This window comes from Hippocampus comes, unplaced genomic scaffold (genome assembly GCF_001891065.2).
Source record: "Hippocampus comes isolate QL1 unplaced genomic scaffold, H_comes_QL1_v1.1 scaffold35, whole genome shotgun sequence".
NCBI classification, from domain to species: domain Eukaryota; kingdom Metazoa; phylum Chordata; class Actinopteri; order Syngnathiformes; family Syngnathidae; genus Hippocampus; species Hippocampus comes.
In genome coordinates, this window is record NW_017805279.1 from 92780 (window position 1) to 106772 (window position 13993).

Here is a 13993-nt window from a genome sequence, read left to right on the forward strand (position 1 = left end):
GTATCGGCAATACTGGCTTTGTACTTTCTTGGATTAGGTTTGAAACCAACATTTCCAGTACCGAACAAATCAGATTGTCTTTATGATCTTGTTGATTTATTTAGAAACAATATCAGCCATACTGACCCCAGTATCACACACACCACAACCAGATTCCCTTTAACCTATTGTTAATTTATAGTACCGGCATCAGTAAATGGAATCTGTGATCTATTTAGTAATGGGTCAATACCAGATCTTGTAGTACTACACACCAATACCGGGTTCCCTTTAACATGTTATTGATTCGTTTATTGATTCGTATTTAGGAATTAGAATTGGTTTTGGTGACACTGGTCACAGTATTATTCACCACTATTGGATTCCTTTTTACATTTTGTTGATTTGTCATTAGTATTATACCAATTATTAACTTAGTGTCACATCAATACTAAATCTTGGGAGCATCATACACAACTAACAGATTTTGTGTAAAACTGGTGTATAGTATCAGTTTCGGTATCCACATTGCTGGACCGGTACTTGTTGTCAGATTGATATCAAATCTTGCAGTTTCAGTGTTATCAATCGTAGTGACACGGGTCCCGTATTGACTTTAGATCAAAACAACATCTTGTAGCCAAGCTCAAAGCCAAAGCCCAAGCAAGCAGATTGCGTTTGTTTGCGTAAGAATGACGCGACTTGAGTGAGCACAGAGCGAGGGAGGTGGAGCCAATCGTAGGCAATCAGTCAGACAAAATGGCCGCTCTACCTGAACGTTTGTCTTGACAGCCCGACGGACGAGTGAGGAGAAGGAAGAAGTGAAAAGGGAGGGAAAAAGATGAGGTGATGGAGAGAGAAGAAAACAAGATAAAGTGACGGAGAGAACTTGTGCTCATGTGCCAGATGACCATTTTCAAAAAAATAAGTGCGACTTTAAAAACAATAAACAAATGAGACATTATATTTCAATTCTGAGCACATGGTTGGTGCTAACAGAGTTAGCATTGAGCCAACTGTGCGGAGAGGATAGCTTATTTAGGGTGGAGGTGTAAAATAACAGTGTGCAGGTGGGAGGGGCCTACAGTGGTGAGCTGGTGGTCAGATATGTGCACAATTTGGGAATGTTGTCTTTTAAATTATTATTTTTTTAAAAAGGCTGTGTTTGCGGCTACCTCAATCTGTTTGTAGTCGCAGACAGCGTGGACGGGCATGGCCGCTGGCAGGTGGCTGTCGGGGCAGCGGGGGCGCAGCTGCACCAGTGTCTTGGCGCGGCCCACCAGGCTGGCCACCTTGCCGCGATGCTCGATCAGCTTCTCTTTCTCGTCCTGCAGGCAAGCAGGAAGAATTTAAATGCTGGTGTTGTTCTCATATTTTAACTCTTAACATATTATATCTGTCCATTTGTTCACCCTGAATGTCATAGCACATTGTTGCCATGACAACACAACAAAAAGTCATCAGAAAGAGCTACGTGTGTGTTTGTTTGTGTGTGTGTGTGTGTGTGTGTGTGTGTGTGTGTGTGTGTGTGTGTGAGAGACATATATAAATTAAAGAGTGTGAGGGTGGGTTAAGTTCATACCATGGAGTCCTGCAACAGATCCTCCAGCCTGCTGAGGCGGCTGTTTCGGTCGCAGGTGTACTGCCTCTTGATGCTCTCCTGCAGCTGCCTCAGGTACGATTCGCAGTCGCGCACATCGCTCATGAACTGGAAGTAGGCCGTGTTGTCTTTCAGATGCTGCTCCACACATAAGCAAAGCTGGTCCACCCACTGCCATTGCGTCTGCAACGCAGCACTGTACGCCTGCAGACATCATGACCAAAGGTCCGTTATGTACGGTTTTATTTTTTTTTTAACGAAGAGGAGGAAATGAGGAACCCGCTCATCCTCACCTCCAGAGTCTGCTTGGCGGGATGGTTTTCCTGACACAGGCGCAGCGCCATTTCCTGGAGGGACCGCATCACGCTGTGTTTCTCGTCTAGTTCGGACCGCAACTCCTGAACACATTGAAACCAGCCAACATTTATTAAAACAAAGCAAAAAAAAAAAAAACTTTACATGGCCCTCAATTCATTTTGGAAAAAAAAAATTGTTTATGGCGATTTTGATGGCGGCGCAGGCACCCGCAGCGGCTCCTCTCTCTCCTGAGGAATGTAATTTCATCTGTGCTGTATGTTGCACATGCAGCACATTTGACAATAAAGTTGACTTGACTTGAATGACATGGGACAAACATACTGTAGTATAATAATGAAATCTTTCAGCGAGATGATTTTTGTGAAAATGAGCATTAAAAAAAAAAAAACTTGTCTACTTCAAGTTGGTTTGCTGTTTTTAGGCAAAAGAGACCACAGAGCTGTTTCTACTATTTTTGACCCGAGTGTGTGTGTGTGTGTGTGTGTGCGCAGGGTGTGGCTTCTCTACTCACACTGTACATCTCCCGCTTGGCATCCATGTTGGTGTTGTTGTGGCTCCAGTCGAAGGCGATCTCGTCCTCCTCGCGCTCGTTCAGCCAGATCAGCTCCTCGGTGCACTCGCGCACCAGAGAATGAAGACTCTCGAGGCTGCGTAGCCGCCACGACGAGAGCTCCTAACGGCCGAGCGAACAACACGACGTCAGTGGGCAACACTCATACGTTTCATTTCAAACATACGCAGAAGCACAGACAGACATGTGCACATCCCCTTTACTGACCCGTAGTTTGCAGTACTGCTGCTCCAGTTTGGCCAGCGTCTCGCAGTAGTTGCTCCTGAAGTTGGTCGACACTTTGGCCTAAGACACAACATCGTCAGTGTTGTTTGCCTGATACTGTGGATTGTTTCTAACAGTCATGTTTACTTTAGTGTGAGCAAGTCCGTACCTCGTAGCTGCGAGCCTCCTGCAGGCCGCTCATCAGCTCCTCCACAGCGGCGTGCACACTATTATGTTCCTGCAGGTTGTTTTCCACCGAAGGAAGGTCCGCCCCCCATTCAGCTCCTTCCAAAAGCTCCTGAAGCACAAAAAAAGCAAAATTGCACCAGGGGTCCTGACTTCTCCTAAGGGGCGTCCGAACATGTGCCTAATCAAACCTGCGTCTCTTCCACCCATCCGAGAAGCTCGTAAATGAACCTCAGGCTGCCCTCGTCCTCTGACGAGGACATGGCCACCAGTTGGGAACGAGTCATCGGGCGGCGAAGAAGAGTAGCCTCTGCAGAACCGGCGGCCCCCAGCAGAGTCTGGCCTAGAGAGAACCCGGGGCCCTCGGCGGGGGCGCGCTGGCTGAGATGCTCGCCAATCGTGAAGTGACCTTTTCTGTACAGGCTGGAACAGTGAAGTCGGAGAGAGACCAGCTCTTCTTCAAGGCACGTCAATCTGCATGGGGACAACATACACACTTTTGATTTATTACCTCAACCAAGGACACGGAATGATTGTGTTGACTCATGATGCAACTAGTAAATAATGTGTACATCACACACACACACACACACACACACACACACACACACACACACACACACACACACACACACACACTTGAATCCTGATTGTGTCAATACACACAAGTCAGCATTATATTTTAAAATAATTTTAAAAAACGTACCCTGTCATATTTTTATTTCTACTTTAAATTGCAAGATTAATAAATAAACATCATGACAATAATTCTTGATATATTTTTCCCATTTTCCCCCCCAAATCGATTCTGGAGTCCAGTCATTCATGGAGATTATAATTTTGAATTAAATGTGCTAAACCAGATAGTGTAATTCCATTTAACAAAAGCAGACACGAGTATCTGTTAAATTTACTGACAGATTAAATCCAGAATAAATTCATAATCTGAACAAAACTCTGACCTATTACGATCCAAGATTGTATATTTGACTTGACAGAAGTTTAAGCTTTGGTGAGACGTGCACGCTCATGTGAACTGTGGAGCCACCTGAATGCGAGCTGCTCCACTTGGTAGTATTTTTCATTTTGGAGCATTTTGAGCTCCTGCTGCATCTGTGCCATCAGCGCCTCGCAGTTGTGCAAGTAGGAGGCCAGTTCGCTCTCGCACTGCACCGCCTCGCCGCTCTCAGACCGCGACATGTCCTGCGTCACACGGGATGCTTCAGCCAACACGGTCCATACTGGACGTCACATTAAAGATACGAGTACTCACGGCTTGTAACGTGTTCTTGGCCAGGGTGATCTTCTCTTCGCAGTCCAAGGCGAGGTTCTGGAACTTGTTCGCTCTCTGAAGCAGCAACTCCAGCCTGTAAGACATGAAAACAAACACTTTTATATATTGATTATTATATATGTGTGGTGGTTTTGAAAAATTTATTGCTTCTTGAAAAAAAATGCATCTTAAATCACAATTGCAATACAGTATTGAGGGAAAACAAAATAAAATCTTTTTTTTTTAATTAAAATAAAATTTGTCTGCTCGTTTCCCCAAGTAAATGCAACATCTTGCCATTCAACCACTGTATTTGGTCTCCAAAAGGCACATTCCTCCACAAAACATTACATTTTCCCTTTAAACCACAAAAGATTGTCACAAGTGACACATTTGAAACTGAAATTCAATATTATGCCATTAAAACTCGATATTTACCTGTCCACGGCAGGTCGGAGAACCTTCTCCCTCTCCAGCATCTCCAGGATGAGTTTGCCCCACTCCTCCTCCAAGTCGTTGGGGTGGAGGCCCGGAGGAAGCTTCACGCGGCCAAACTCCATCCACACCTTGTGACACATGCATACAAAGGTCAGTAAACACTCCAACGGACAAGATGATGACACATGACGAGGTAACAGGGGGTTTAGTAGGAATCATCATCTGTTGGCGCTAACAACGAGCTGCATTGTCAGTCTGCAAAAAGGCCGCGGGGGGAGGATGAACCACTCAACTCCACAAACGCACTTTATTACAAAAAAAATAAAAAAATATGCGGCCAAATGCACATTTTCCCAATTAAAAAAAAAAAGCTGTCTGCTTAGTAAAATATTAGATTTGATATGTTTGCAAATGATACAGATGCTTTCTTGTCATTTCAACAAAACTAAACGTACCAATATGGCCTTACTATTCCCCTTTAACATTGCTTGCCATTTACCTCCAGAAGTTTATAGAGGTGTTCCACGTGAGTTTTTTCCAGCTCTTTGGTGGGAACCTCCGTCTCCTTGAAGTGGATATACTCATTGTAAAGTGCCTGCAGGAGCACAAGAGACAAAAATCCAGAACTGATATCATTAACCGGTTCTTGTACGCTGTCGAGATGCATCACCTCAACAATATTTTCTTGGCAGCAATTGCTACTTTCTTATGACACGAGCCAAGGTTTTGGCATCATCTTATGTCATTCCAGAAAGACAAAAGTGATTTCTGTCAGGAAAAGGCTGAGGATAATTTCCAAAAATAAGGCTTCACCTTGAGTTCTACTGGATTCTGTGGAAAGTTCTTATTGGACATGATAGCCGTTTGCTGGCGGCTCCATTGGAGCAGAGACGAGAACTTGGACTGATATTCGGACCAGCGTTGATCCACCTCCTGAAATATTAAAAACAAGCACGTTATCATACACCGTTGGTGGTATTCAGCTTCAAAAAAAAAAAAAAAAAATGCCAACGAATGACGTTGATTAGGACGTACATGTGCGGCGATGCCCTCTCCTCCCTCTGGGATTTTGGGGAAGGCATCATAGATGGAGGACACATACGTGATGACTGATTTTTCATCTGGAACGGGAACATCCACATCTGGCAGGAGAGAGAAGAGCAACAACTTGAATAAAAAAAAATACTTGAGGATTTATAAAAGCGTCATGTGAATAGACAAGTAACAATCCCATTTCGGCTAAAACTTTCTTCAGATTGTTATATCGTCCCTAAAAAAAAAATTGAATTTAAAAAATATGTAAGAAAATAAAAATATTAGGGGGGTAAAAAAGGGATTTTGACCTGTGATAGGTGAGTTAGTATATAATCATTTAAAACACAAAATTCAGTAAATCATATTAAAAAATTCATGATAAAATGACTGCAAAATTAAGATTATATTAAATCAAAAATATTTTGAAAATGACAATTTCAAATGACATTTAAAAAAAAAAGGGAAAAAAAACTTATTTCTCCCAATAGGGGGAGTAGTCTCTCGGTGCACAGTAAAAGTCATAGGAAGTATTGTTTCAAAAAAATAACAAAATAATAAGAATGACCAAATAAATCCTTTCTGGTAGTGCATGAAAACAAATTAAATATTTCTTTGGTTGCTTGCGAGTTAAAATGTACAGTTTTATTGAAAGCCAAAACGTGATTCACTGTGCAACTGAGGAACTACTTTTCTTAACTAAAGAAATCACCCCAGTTAAGAAAATGTACTAAATGTTAGTTGCTACGTTCTTTCCGAGAAGCTTCTAGAAGGCTGTGAGGCTGTGTTTTAGCAACCCATCAGTGCAGTGACGAGTGAAAATATATCCTCACCCTCGGCGTCCAGCAGCCTTGTCACCCCTAGCGACTCGGCAATCTCAAAGGCGTGCTCTAAATTGTCACGGTTGCTCTGCTGTGAGACCGCCTCCATGTTGATCAGGTCGGGTCTGGTGAGGGAGGGGGATACAAACACACCCAACTGTGATAAAAATTATCGACACTGGCAAAAATTTTTTTCAAAAAATAGGAGCTATGGGGCATTGTGAGTGGGACACTTCGAAAAGTGAGAGCAACCTGTATCTGTGCAGCAGGGCGTTGAACATGCGTCCGTCGCTCCACGAGGAGGTGAAGTTGGCACAGCGGAGGCCTGGGTAGCCTTCGGTAGCCTGCTGGCTCCATAGCAGCAGCTTCTCTTTGGCGGTGAGGTCACCCGACTCACCGCACACGTAAATCTCGGAAATCTGTGTTGGGAGTATGAAGATTGGCACTTGAGAAGAAGAATATCCAGTTACATAAAAAACTCTTGACTAGAGAGAGCAACTTCATTCTCATGCTCATTAATCAATATTTTAAGCACGGATAAATCGTGGTTTGCTGCGACTGCTCATCTAAAACCTGCATCTCATCAAGAGAACCGTGAAAGAAAAAATGTACAGACACAGCAGTGACTCAGCAAAGTGCACCTAGCATCTACCTGGCAGCTATGCAGCACATTTCTGCATCACCTGATTGCCGCAGCTCCTAACAATGGCGCACAGCGTAATAGAGATTATTTCAATACAAATAGCACAATACAAAAAGGTAACAAAGACACAAATAATGAGCAAGGAAGTGAGAAGGTGGAAAAGGCAAAATGCTCTGTGCTGCCTTGATTAGACTCTTGGGACAGAGGCAGGAAACAAGGCCACTCTGCCTGATAACACACACAACAGTGCATTATTAGAAGCCCTTGAGTAGTACAAGAACAGTCACCCACTCTGAAGTCTGTGTGAGAAACATGCAAATATATTTCAATGTACGCAGCGTCATTTGGAGGATCGCAGTTCCTCACCCGACAGGCAAGTAAACTAATACTTGGGCTAACGCGCCTTATGTGCGCTCACCTTACATTTGAGGTGACCATGCGATTGGCATGCCAGTGTACCCGTTAAAGTACAAGTGTTGAATAAAAATCAACCTATCAGCGCAGTAGTGGTTGGGATTTTAGGTGGTGACACATTCATTCCATCGCCCTTTTTACTGTACTTGCTTATGTTTAAGGCGAACTAGTACAAGCCCTTGCAACCTCAAAAGTAAGAAGAATCTAAATAAATCCATCAACATTCTGTTTTTTGTAGGATTTAAACTCCTCCAGAAATAGTTCTTTCCAAAAAAAGAAGTTGTCTCAGTAACTTCAGAGTGGTTAAAAAGATCCGAGCTGACCTGCGGCAGGTGTCGATCAGCAGCCTGTTGCTGCTGCAATGTTTGCGGACTTTCCGCCATCGCGTCCAATCTCTCCGAAGAGCAACTGGTTAGCTTCTGCCAGTCCACCTGGCTGGGAGTGGTGACGGCCGTTTCTGGCGAGGTCAGTGGGAGGTCACTGGCATAGCCCGACTCCAAGAGAGAGCATCTCTCCTGCGTTTCCAAGCTAAATCCTTCGCCGGCGAGATTGTCGGGCATCCAGGTTTCATTGAAGGCATCCTCTTCCGTGTCTCCTTCGCCCTCCGATAGTTGGACTTTGAGAATATTTCCGGTCACCGGAAAAGGAGCAGAGGGCTCTTTGCGCACTTCCACTTGACGGTCACACTCACCCTTCCATACTGGAGAGCCATAGTCACTGGGGTACACTGTCCTCACCACGCAGAGCTTACCATCCACCTCTCTGATGTGGACCACACCATTGTGCTCTCCAAAAGAAGGCCTCACCTCTAATGTCCCCGCTGCCCGTCGTTTCATCCGTTCACTCCCAGTCCGCTCACATTTATTGGCTCGGTCTTCTTCAAGCATGCAAGGTTTTTCCACGACCCCGTGGACTTTCTCACGAACGCGGCAGATCCTACCCCCTCCAGGGGTGGTGGTACTGCCCGGAGGTGGTGCAGCATAGATCGGGCTCGTGGTGGTGGTTTGACTGGGGATGCTGGAGACGTCAACGACAGACCTAGCAGCGGCTTCCTCCCCGGGGAGGCAGAAAATTCCTCTCCAGGCCGGACTGAGTTTGGGGGTATGCTGAACTTGGGGAATACTTGGGTCTAGGAGGCTACTGGTAGGAGAATATGCAGATCCTGGGGAAAGCATACTGTGATGTTTCAAGGCGGGCAACATTCGATGAGAGCTTGGCCCACTGCTCGAGTCCCAAGTCCTTTCAAAAGAAAGCTTCGTCTCGATAACTTGAGGCTCATCATCATTCCTGTTTTTCCGTCCTTTGCGCCGTCGCCTGAAACGTAATCGCTTCTTGGTTGACAGCGGAGGGCCTCCGACAGGTTCCGAGTCTGGTGGAGGCCTGACACAACCCAGCGAGTTCCCCATCTTCTCGTCGTCAGTCGCGGCGGAGAAAATACTTTTCAAACTGTGTCGCGGCAAAATCCCATGAAATTATACTCTTGGGAGAAAGGAAGGAGGGTCGGTATTACGCACAACAAAGTGAGAAAACAGGGATCCCATTTAAGACGACCTGACAAAGAACATGGATGCGTTCTCTCTGGGAAAGAACCTCTTCAGCCAATAAATGATTCAGTTGCAGCTTCACCCCCACCCTGCTACATTTTTAACTCTCTCTTACATGGTCATCGAGTCAGAGTACCTGTGCTCTCAAGCTGCAGTCAGAGACCGAGTATACACAAGGGAACTGCTCAATTTTTTTCTTTATTTTACTTCCCGGAACACTTCTGTGACGCTTCAAGGACACGGACAACAGAAACATGCGGAGGATAAAGGAAAATCTGCGGGGGATTTCAGCGAGTGATTTATCAAAAGGGCGACTTGGCAAACGAGGTGATAAACGGCATGTGACCCATATGTCATCAGAAAAGTGCAGCATCATCCAGGGAGTCAAAGCATTACGAGGACCCGCAACATTTCAAAGTGTTCTTCCTTGCTCATGACCCTTGGATAACATGTTGCAAGTCCTTGAATTAATGATTGCCCCCCCCCCACCCCCCCTTTTACTGCAGAAGCGTAGGTCGTCCCTGGGGGGAATTCCAATCCGGTAGGCTTAGCGGAAGAGGTATTAAAAGGCGATGCAGTCGATGTCTCGCGTCGTGAATGAAAGCTCTGATTTCCGAGTGCATCGCATCTGGATTGGTTGTGAGGGAGACACACAGAGCGCAGCCAGCCAATGTCGACGCAGAATGCAGCCCGGCTCGGCCTATCTTTTCACGGATTGCTGGAGAGTTGGGCATCAGCTTCAAGCAGTCACGTGAGCTGCCGGTTTTACAGGCGTCAAAACATCGCAGCAACTAATTCCTGCCGGGCATGTTCCTATGGAATCATCTCTGCTTGACATAAACTGCAGAGAAACAACCCCAGGCACCGCTCTGAAGACCGACGCCATCCATGTCAAGAAGTATCATTCGGTCAAGCAGCAAGAATTACTTCCGGCCATAAAGATTTGTCAATGTGCCAGGAAAGCCTCCATCAGGTGGCGCAGTGCGACGGCACAATAAATCCAGAGTTTGGGGAGGAGGACGAGCCTTGATCTGTCCTTACGGCCCGGAGGGGAGGTTTATTTGTGGTAACAGCCCCTCGCTGCATCTAATTATGAGGAGGCATCGGGATAGAAGTCATGTCGCTGAGATAATCCAGATTCGGTGAACAAGACTTAAAAGCAGATATTCCGCATCCGTTGTAGGGAAGTCTGGAAGTTCACCCCATTCACAGGGCGTCACCTCCTCAAGACAAGCTAGTTCCAAGCGACGTGATGGTGTCACTGCCTGATGTTTTGTGCCGTCACCTCCTCCTCCTGCATTCAAGGCTGTTTTTCGGCCTCCTGTAGCTCCAATGCCAGAATCTCGCCTGGATGTGTCTCCCCCCCCACCACCACCTCGCCTGGTTCCCACCGCCTGCTTGCTTGCGTTATCCCTCGCTAGCTCACCAGCAGAGGAAAAGCTTTTTTTTTTTCTCTCTTCTTTCTTTTTTATCTCCCGGCTGCTGCTGCAGCTTCCTTTCTCGCTCTCTTCTCCTCTCTGTCACTTTCTCACATACAAACCAACCCTCCCTCTCTCTCTTGCTCGCTCACACGGCTCTCATCCTCCTCCTCTTTTCCACTTCCTTGTTGCTGCTCTCTCACTTGTCCTCGCTCGTTCATTTAACCGTTAGCGGACCAAACGCGCATGCTGGAGCCGAATGGTACAATGAACCAAAAATGAGCATCCGCGCGACCTCTCGCATGCTAACTCTGACATATTTGATGATATAAAGGAGAAAGCACAGTACATATATGGTTCTCTATATTTCGCAGAGATGCAGTGGGTCTGGAAGCATCGATTCACTGTACTCCATTTTGTCTTCTTTCAAGGGCCAGATTAAGGCTTTGAATAACACACTTTTGCTCATTCGACACGTGACTCATTGAATCAGTGACTGGCACTAAGAGGATTGGTTGCGCTGGCGCAACATTCTCAGGTCAAGTTAAGTAGCAACGATCTGTCAAAAAGCACCAAAAGCAATAGAGATAGAGGAGAGTGAAACACACATGAGGAAAAACAGAGCTGATTGATTCCTGAGGCTTTCACTTCAGTGCCATTAGCTATGCTAGTAGCTTTGCTGACACACACACCCACACTGATCAATTATTGAGATGCTATTTTGGCAATAATGAAGACTGATGCACATTGTAGCCTTTCATTTGTATTTCAAATGGGTCCAAAATGTGACGCTATTGTGTATGAGAAGGCTGCACTGGTGACAATGAAGTCATGAGTCATCATTCCGGCTTGTGACCTTACGAATATTCATTTGGAAGATGAAACGTGATTGGCAAAGTTGTTTTTCGCACTTCTTTGTGAGCGCTACAATGTGGTTCTTTTCTCCTTTGAATTAGAGATAATTTATTTTAATTTAATGTGTCTTTTAACCACTAAACATGCAGCACCTAAAGCACATTGACCCGTGAACAATATTCCGCACACCAAAGAAACAAAGTGAAGGAGGAGTCCTCATTTTTTAACCTGATTCTTAAGTGGAATATTACAAGCACCAGCTACGACCCACATGTTTTTATAATTAGCTTGCTACCCAAGCGCTGTTCATACTTTCCATGACCGGACTGGCAATCGTGGTGCAAGCTAAATGTAAGCCTCCTCTGTGGTCTCCCTCCCCTCCAAGTGTACGACACACACACACACACACACACACACACACACACACACACACACACACACACACACACATACAAAACACACACACAAATACGCTGAGTCACGTTCATGCCATTGCTTTGCCAGGGTGTTTCTGCAGCAACGTGGCCGCTATCATTCACCTTCATGCTTTCAATGTCTGGACAGTGAGGCCACTGAGGAGCTTCGGGGAAAAAGACTACAAGCACTAGTTGTGCGTGGGCTCCCTCTGGTGGTATACGAAGGTACAATTCTGCTGTATTGATGTTTTTAAAGCACAATGCATTTGGATATAGCCTTTAAAAATGTCTTGTTTTTAAACATAATTGTGTACATTATCCTATGTTAATGTATAATATATTTCAGTTCCATCACGATTAAATTAATGATGATACAATGGCTTACAGTTAAGAATATGTTTTTTTTGGTATAAACATTCCAGATAGTGTGCAAGATGAAAACAGTAAAAGGTGACCTGGTGTCAGTTTTCCTCAGGTGGTTTTTAAATATTAAGTTTGCCTGAATAAACATTATTCTTATTTGTCATATTAAACAAGCCTTTTTTATTGGCTACATCTTAGTGGATTTCTAAGGCTCCAAAAAGCACATTTTTCAAAAATAATCTAATTATAAAGTCATCATAAGCGACCATTATGAGAAATGATGAGATCTGTATGTCATTAATGCGATTAAGTCTTTTAACATCATCAAGCACATGTTAATGAATCGAGCCAGCACAGGAAGGCCAAAAGAGTCAGCACAGACCTGGAAGTGGAGGATGATGGTCCAGATGAGACCCAGTGTAAGTTTGGGGTTTCCGTCGGTGATGTCATCATTTCTGATGTTGACAAGTTTAACCTGGAGGCAAGTAAGAAAAGACCGTTAAAAAGTCTCCTGTGTGTAAAGACTTTGAAGACCGTGAGGAGGAGACGACCAAGTACTTGTCTTTGTTTTAGGAAGTCCAGGGCTATTTGGACATTCTGCAGTCGATGAAATCTCATGCGGCCTTTCTCTCTGGGCTGGAGCACACAAAGGAAGGTCAAAAATGAGAGTACGGAAGGAACAAATGTACTGAAGAAGGGAAAGAATTGAGTTGTTTTAGTGTGCAACTGAAGCAGAGTGCACGTGAAAGCTTCGATGCTGTGGAAAGAGTTAAAAAGACATGCGGACTGCAACAACCGCACGTAGGTCAAAACATGTTCTTGATTAGAAGGTGACAAAAGCTAAATTAACACAAGATTAGTCAACCCGCGTGCATCAGATGAGTACTTTCCATTCCTAGCTTTTTTTTTTTTTTTATCCTGAAGCCAGTGGGCAACAGTAGTTTATATCGAAATCAGAACCATTTCAATTTGTCTTACAATAAATCAAAAGGTTTCTTAAAATGAAAGTCATGAAATACAATATTTAAAAAAAAGATCAATAAATAATGACCATCTGTTAAATATAATCAGTGATCAAATGTCACCACTTTCGATAGTGATAGTTATCAGCTCAGTCTACCACAATAATATTGGTCTCTCTTTGCGGAGGATAAAAAATATATACCAGTATTTTTACATTACACGCCTTTTGCATTATTTCATAGCATGAAGCTAAGCGGACTTTATTCAGCAATGTGGTTCTTTGATACGCACAATGCTAAATTCTCTTTGCTTTTGTTTAGCTTGTTAACTAAAATGAAAAAAAGTTGGGTGACTGTTATGTGAAGGCACCAGTGTACGTGCAAGTGATCAAAAATAATGAGGCTTTCCGAATGAGAGGTTAAATTCAGCTTTTATCCTAATTGTGATTCCTTGCGTCATTCAAGTGGCGCTTCGTGATATGCCGCTGGCTGTTATCCACACTCATGCAGCCCCACAGCGCCGCCTAGAGGGCGGCAACCAGAGGCAATCGTTACGTACTCCCTGAGCTCCTTCCTCCTCATTATCATCATCATCACCATCCTCCACCGCAAGCAGGATGAGAGGAGGCGCACGCAAGGGGAACGCCCTTTTCAGGAATGGGGTGCTTCTGGGTTGCTACGGTAACAGCAAGGGGGTAAAGGAGAGGGGAATGGGGGATGAAATGAAAAGGAGGGGAGAGGATGAAGGAACAATTGATTCGGAAGCAGATGGTGGTTTGACATCAGCACCCTGGATGCGACTGATGTCAACATCTTAACAGCAACGAGGTATGATGGGAAGCAAAGAGTCACCTGACCGCTCAGCATCTTCGAGACGCAACCTGATTTACTCAGCATGATCTCACTCAGAGATCACAGGGAAGCAAGAGGCAAATGTGCCTGAGAGCTTCAGGCAG

General features: G+C 44.7%; 1 protein-coding gene across 1 annotated transcript in view; it reads right to left on the reverse strand.

The window, feature by feature from the left end:
- The window catches only part of LOC109516315 (microtubule-actin cross-linking factor 1-like), a 137177-nt gene that overhangs the window by 84064 nt on the left and 39120 nt on the right, over window positions 1–13993 (reverse strand). The window contains exons 5-22 of the mRNA XM_019870778.1: window positions 12634–12711; window positions 12458–12550; window positions 6675–6841; window positions 6435–6547; window positions 5605–5711; window positions 5383–5502; window positions 5069–5164; window positions 4570–4697; window positions 4132–4225; window positions 3907–4061; window positions 3050–3332; window positions 2842–2970; window positions 2676–2753; window positions 2409–2570; window positions 1873–1977; window positions 1562–1783; window positions 1155–1307; window positions 752–763 (exon numbers count right to left, since the gene is read on the reverse strand). Coding sequence (XP_019726337.1) covers window positions 752–763; window positions 1155–1307; window positions 1562–1783; window positions 1873–1977; window positions 2409–2570; window positions 2676–2753; window positions 2842–2970; window positions 3050–3332; window positions 3907–4061; window positions 4132–4225; window positions 4570–4697; window positions 5069–5164; window positions 5383–5502; window positions 5605–5711; window positions 6435–6547; window positions 6675–6841; window positions 12458–12550; window positions 12634–12711 — 2295 coding nt within the window. The remainder of the gene's footprint in view (window positions 1–751; window positions 764–1154; window positions 1308–1561; window positions 1784–1872; window positions 1978–2408; window positions 2571–2675; window positions 2754–2841; window positions 2971–3049; window positions 3333–3906; window positions 4062–4131; window positions 4226–4569; window positions 4698–5068; window positions 5165–5382; window positions 5503–5604; window positions 5712–6434; window positions 6548–6674; window positions 6842–12457; window positions 12551–12633; window positions 12712–13993) is intronic.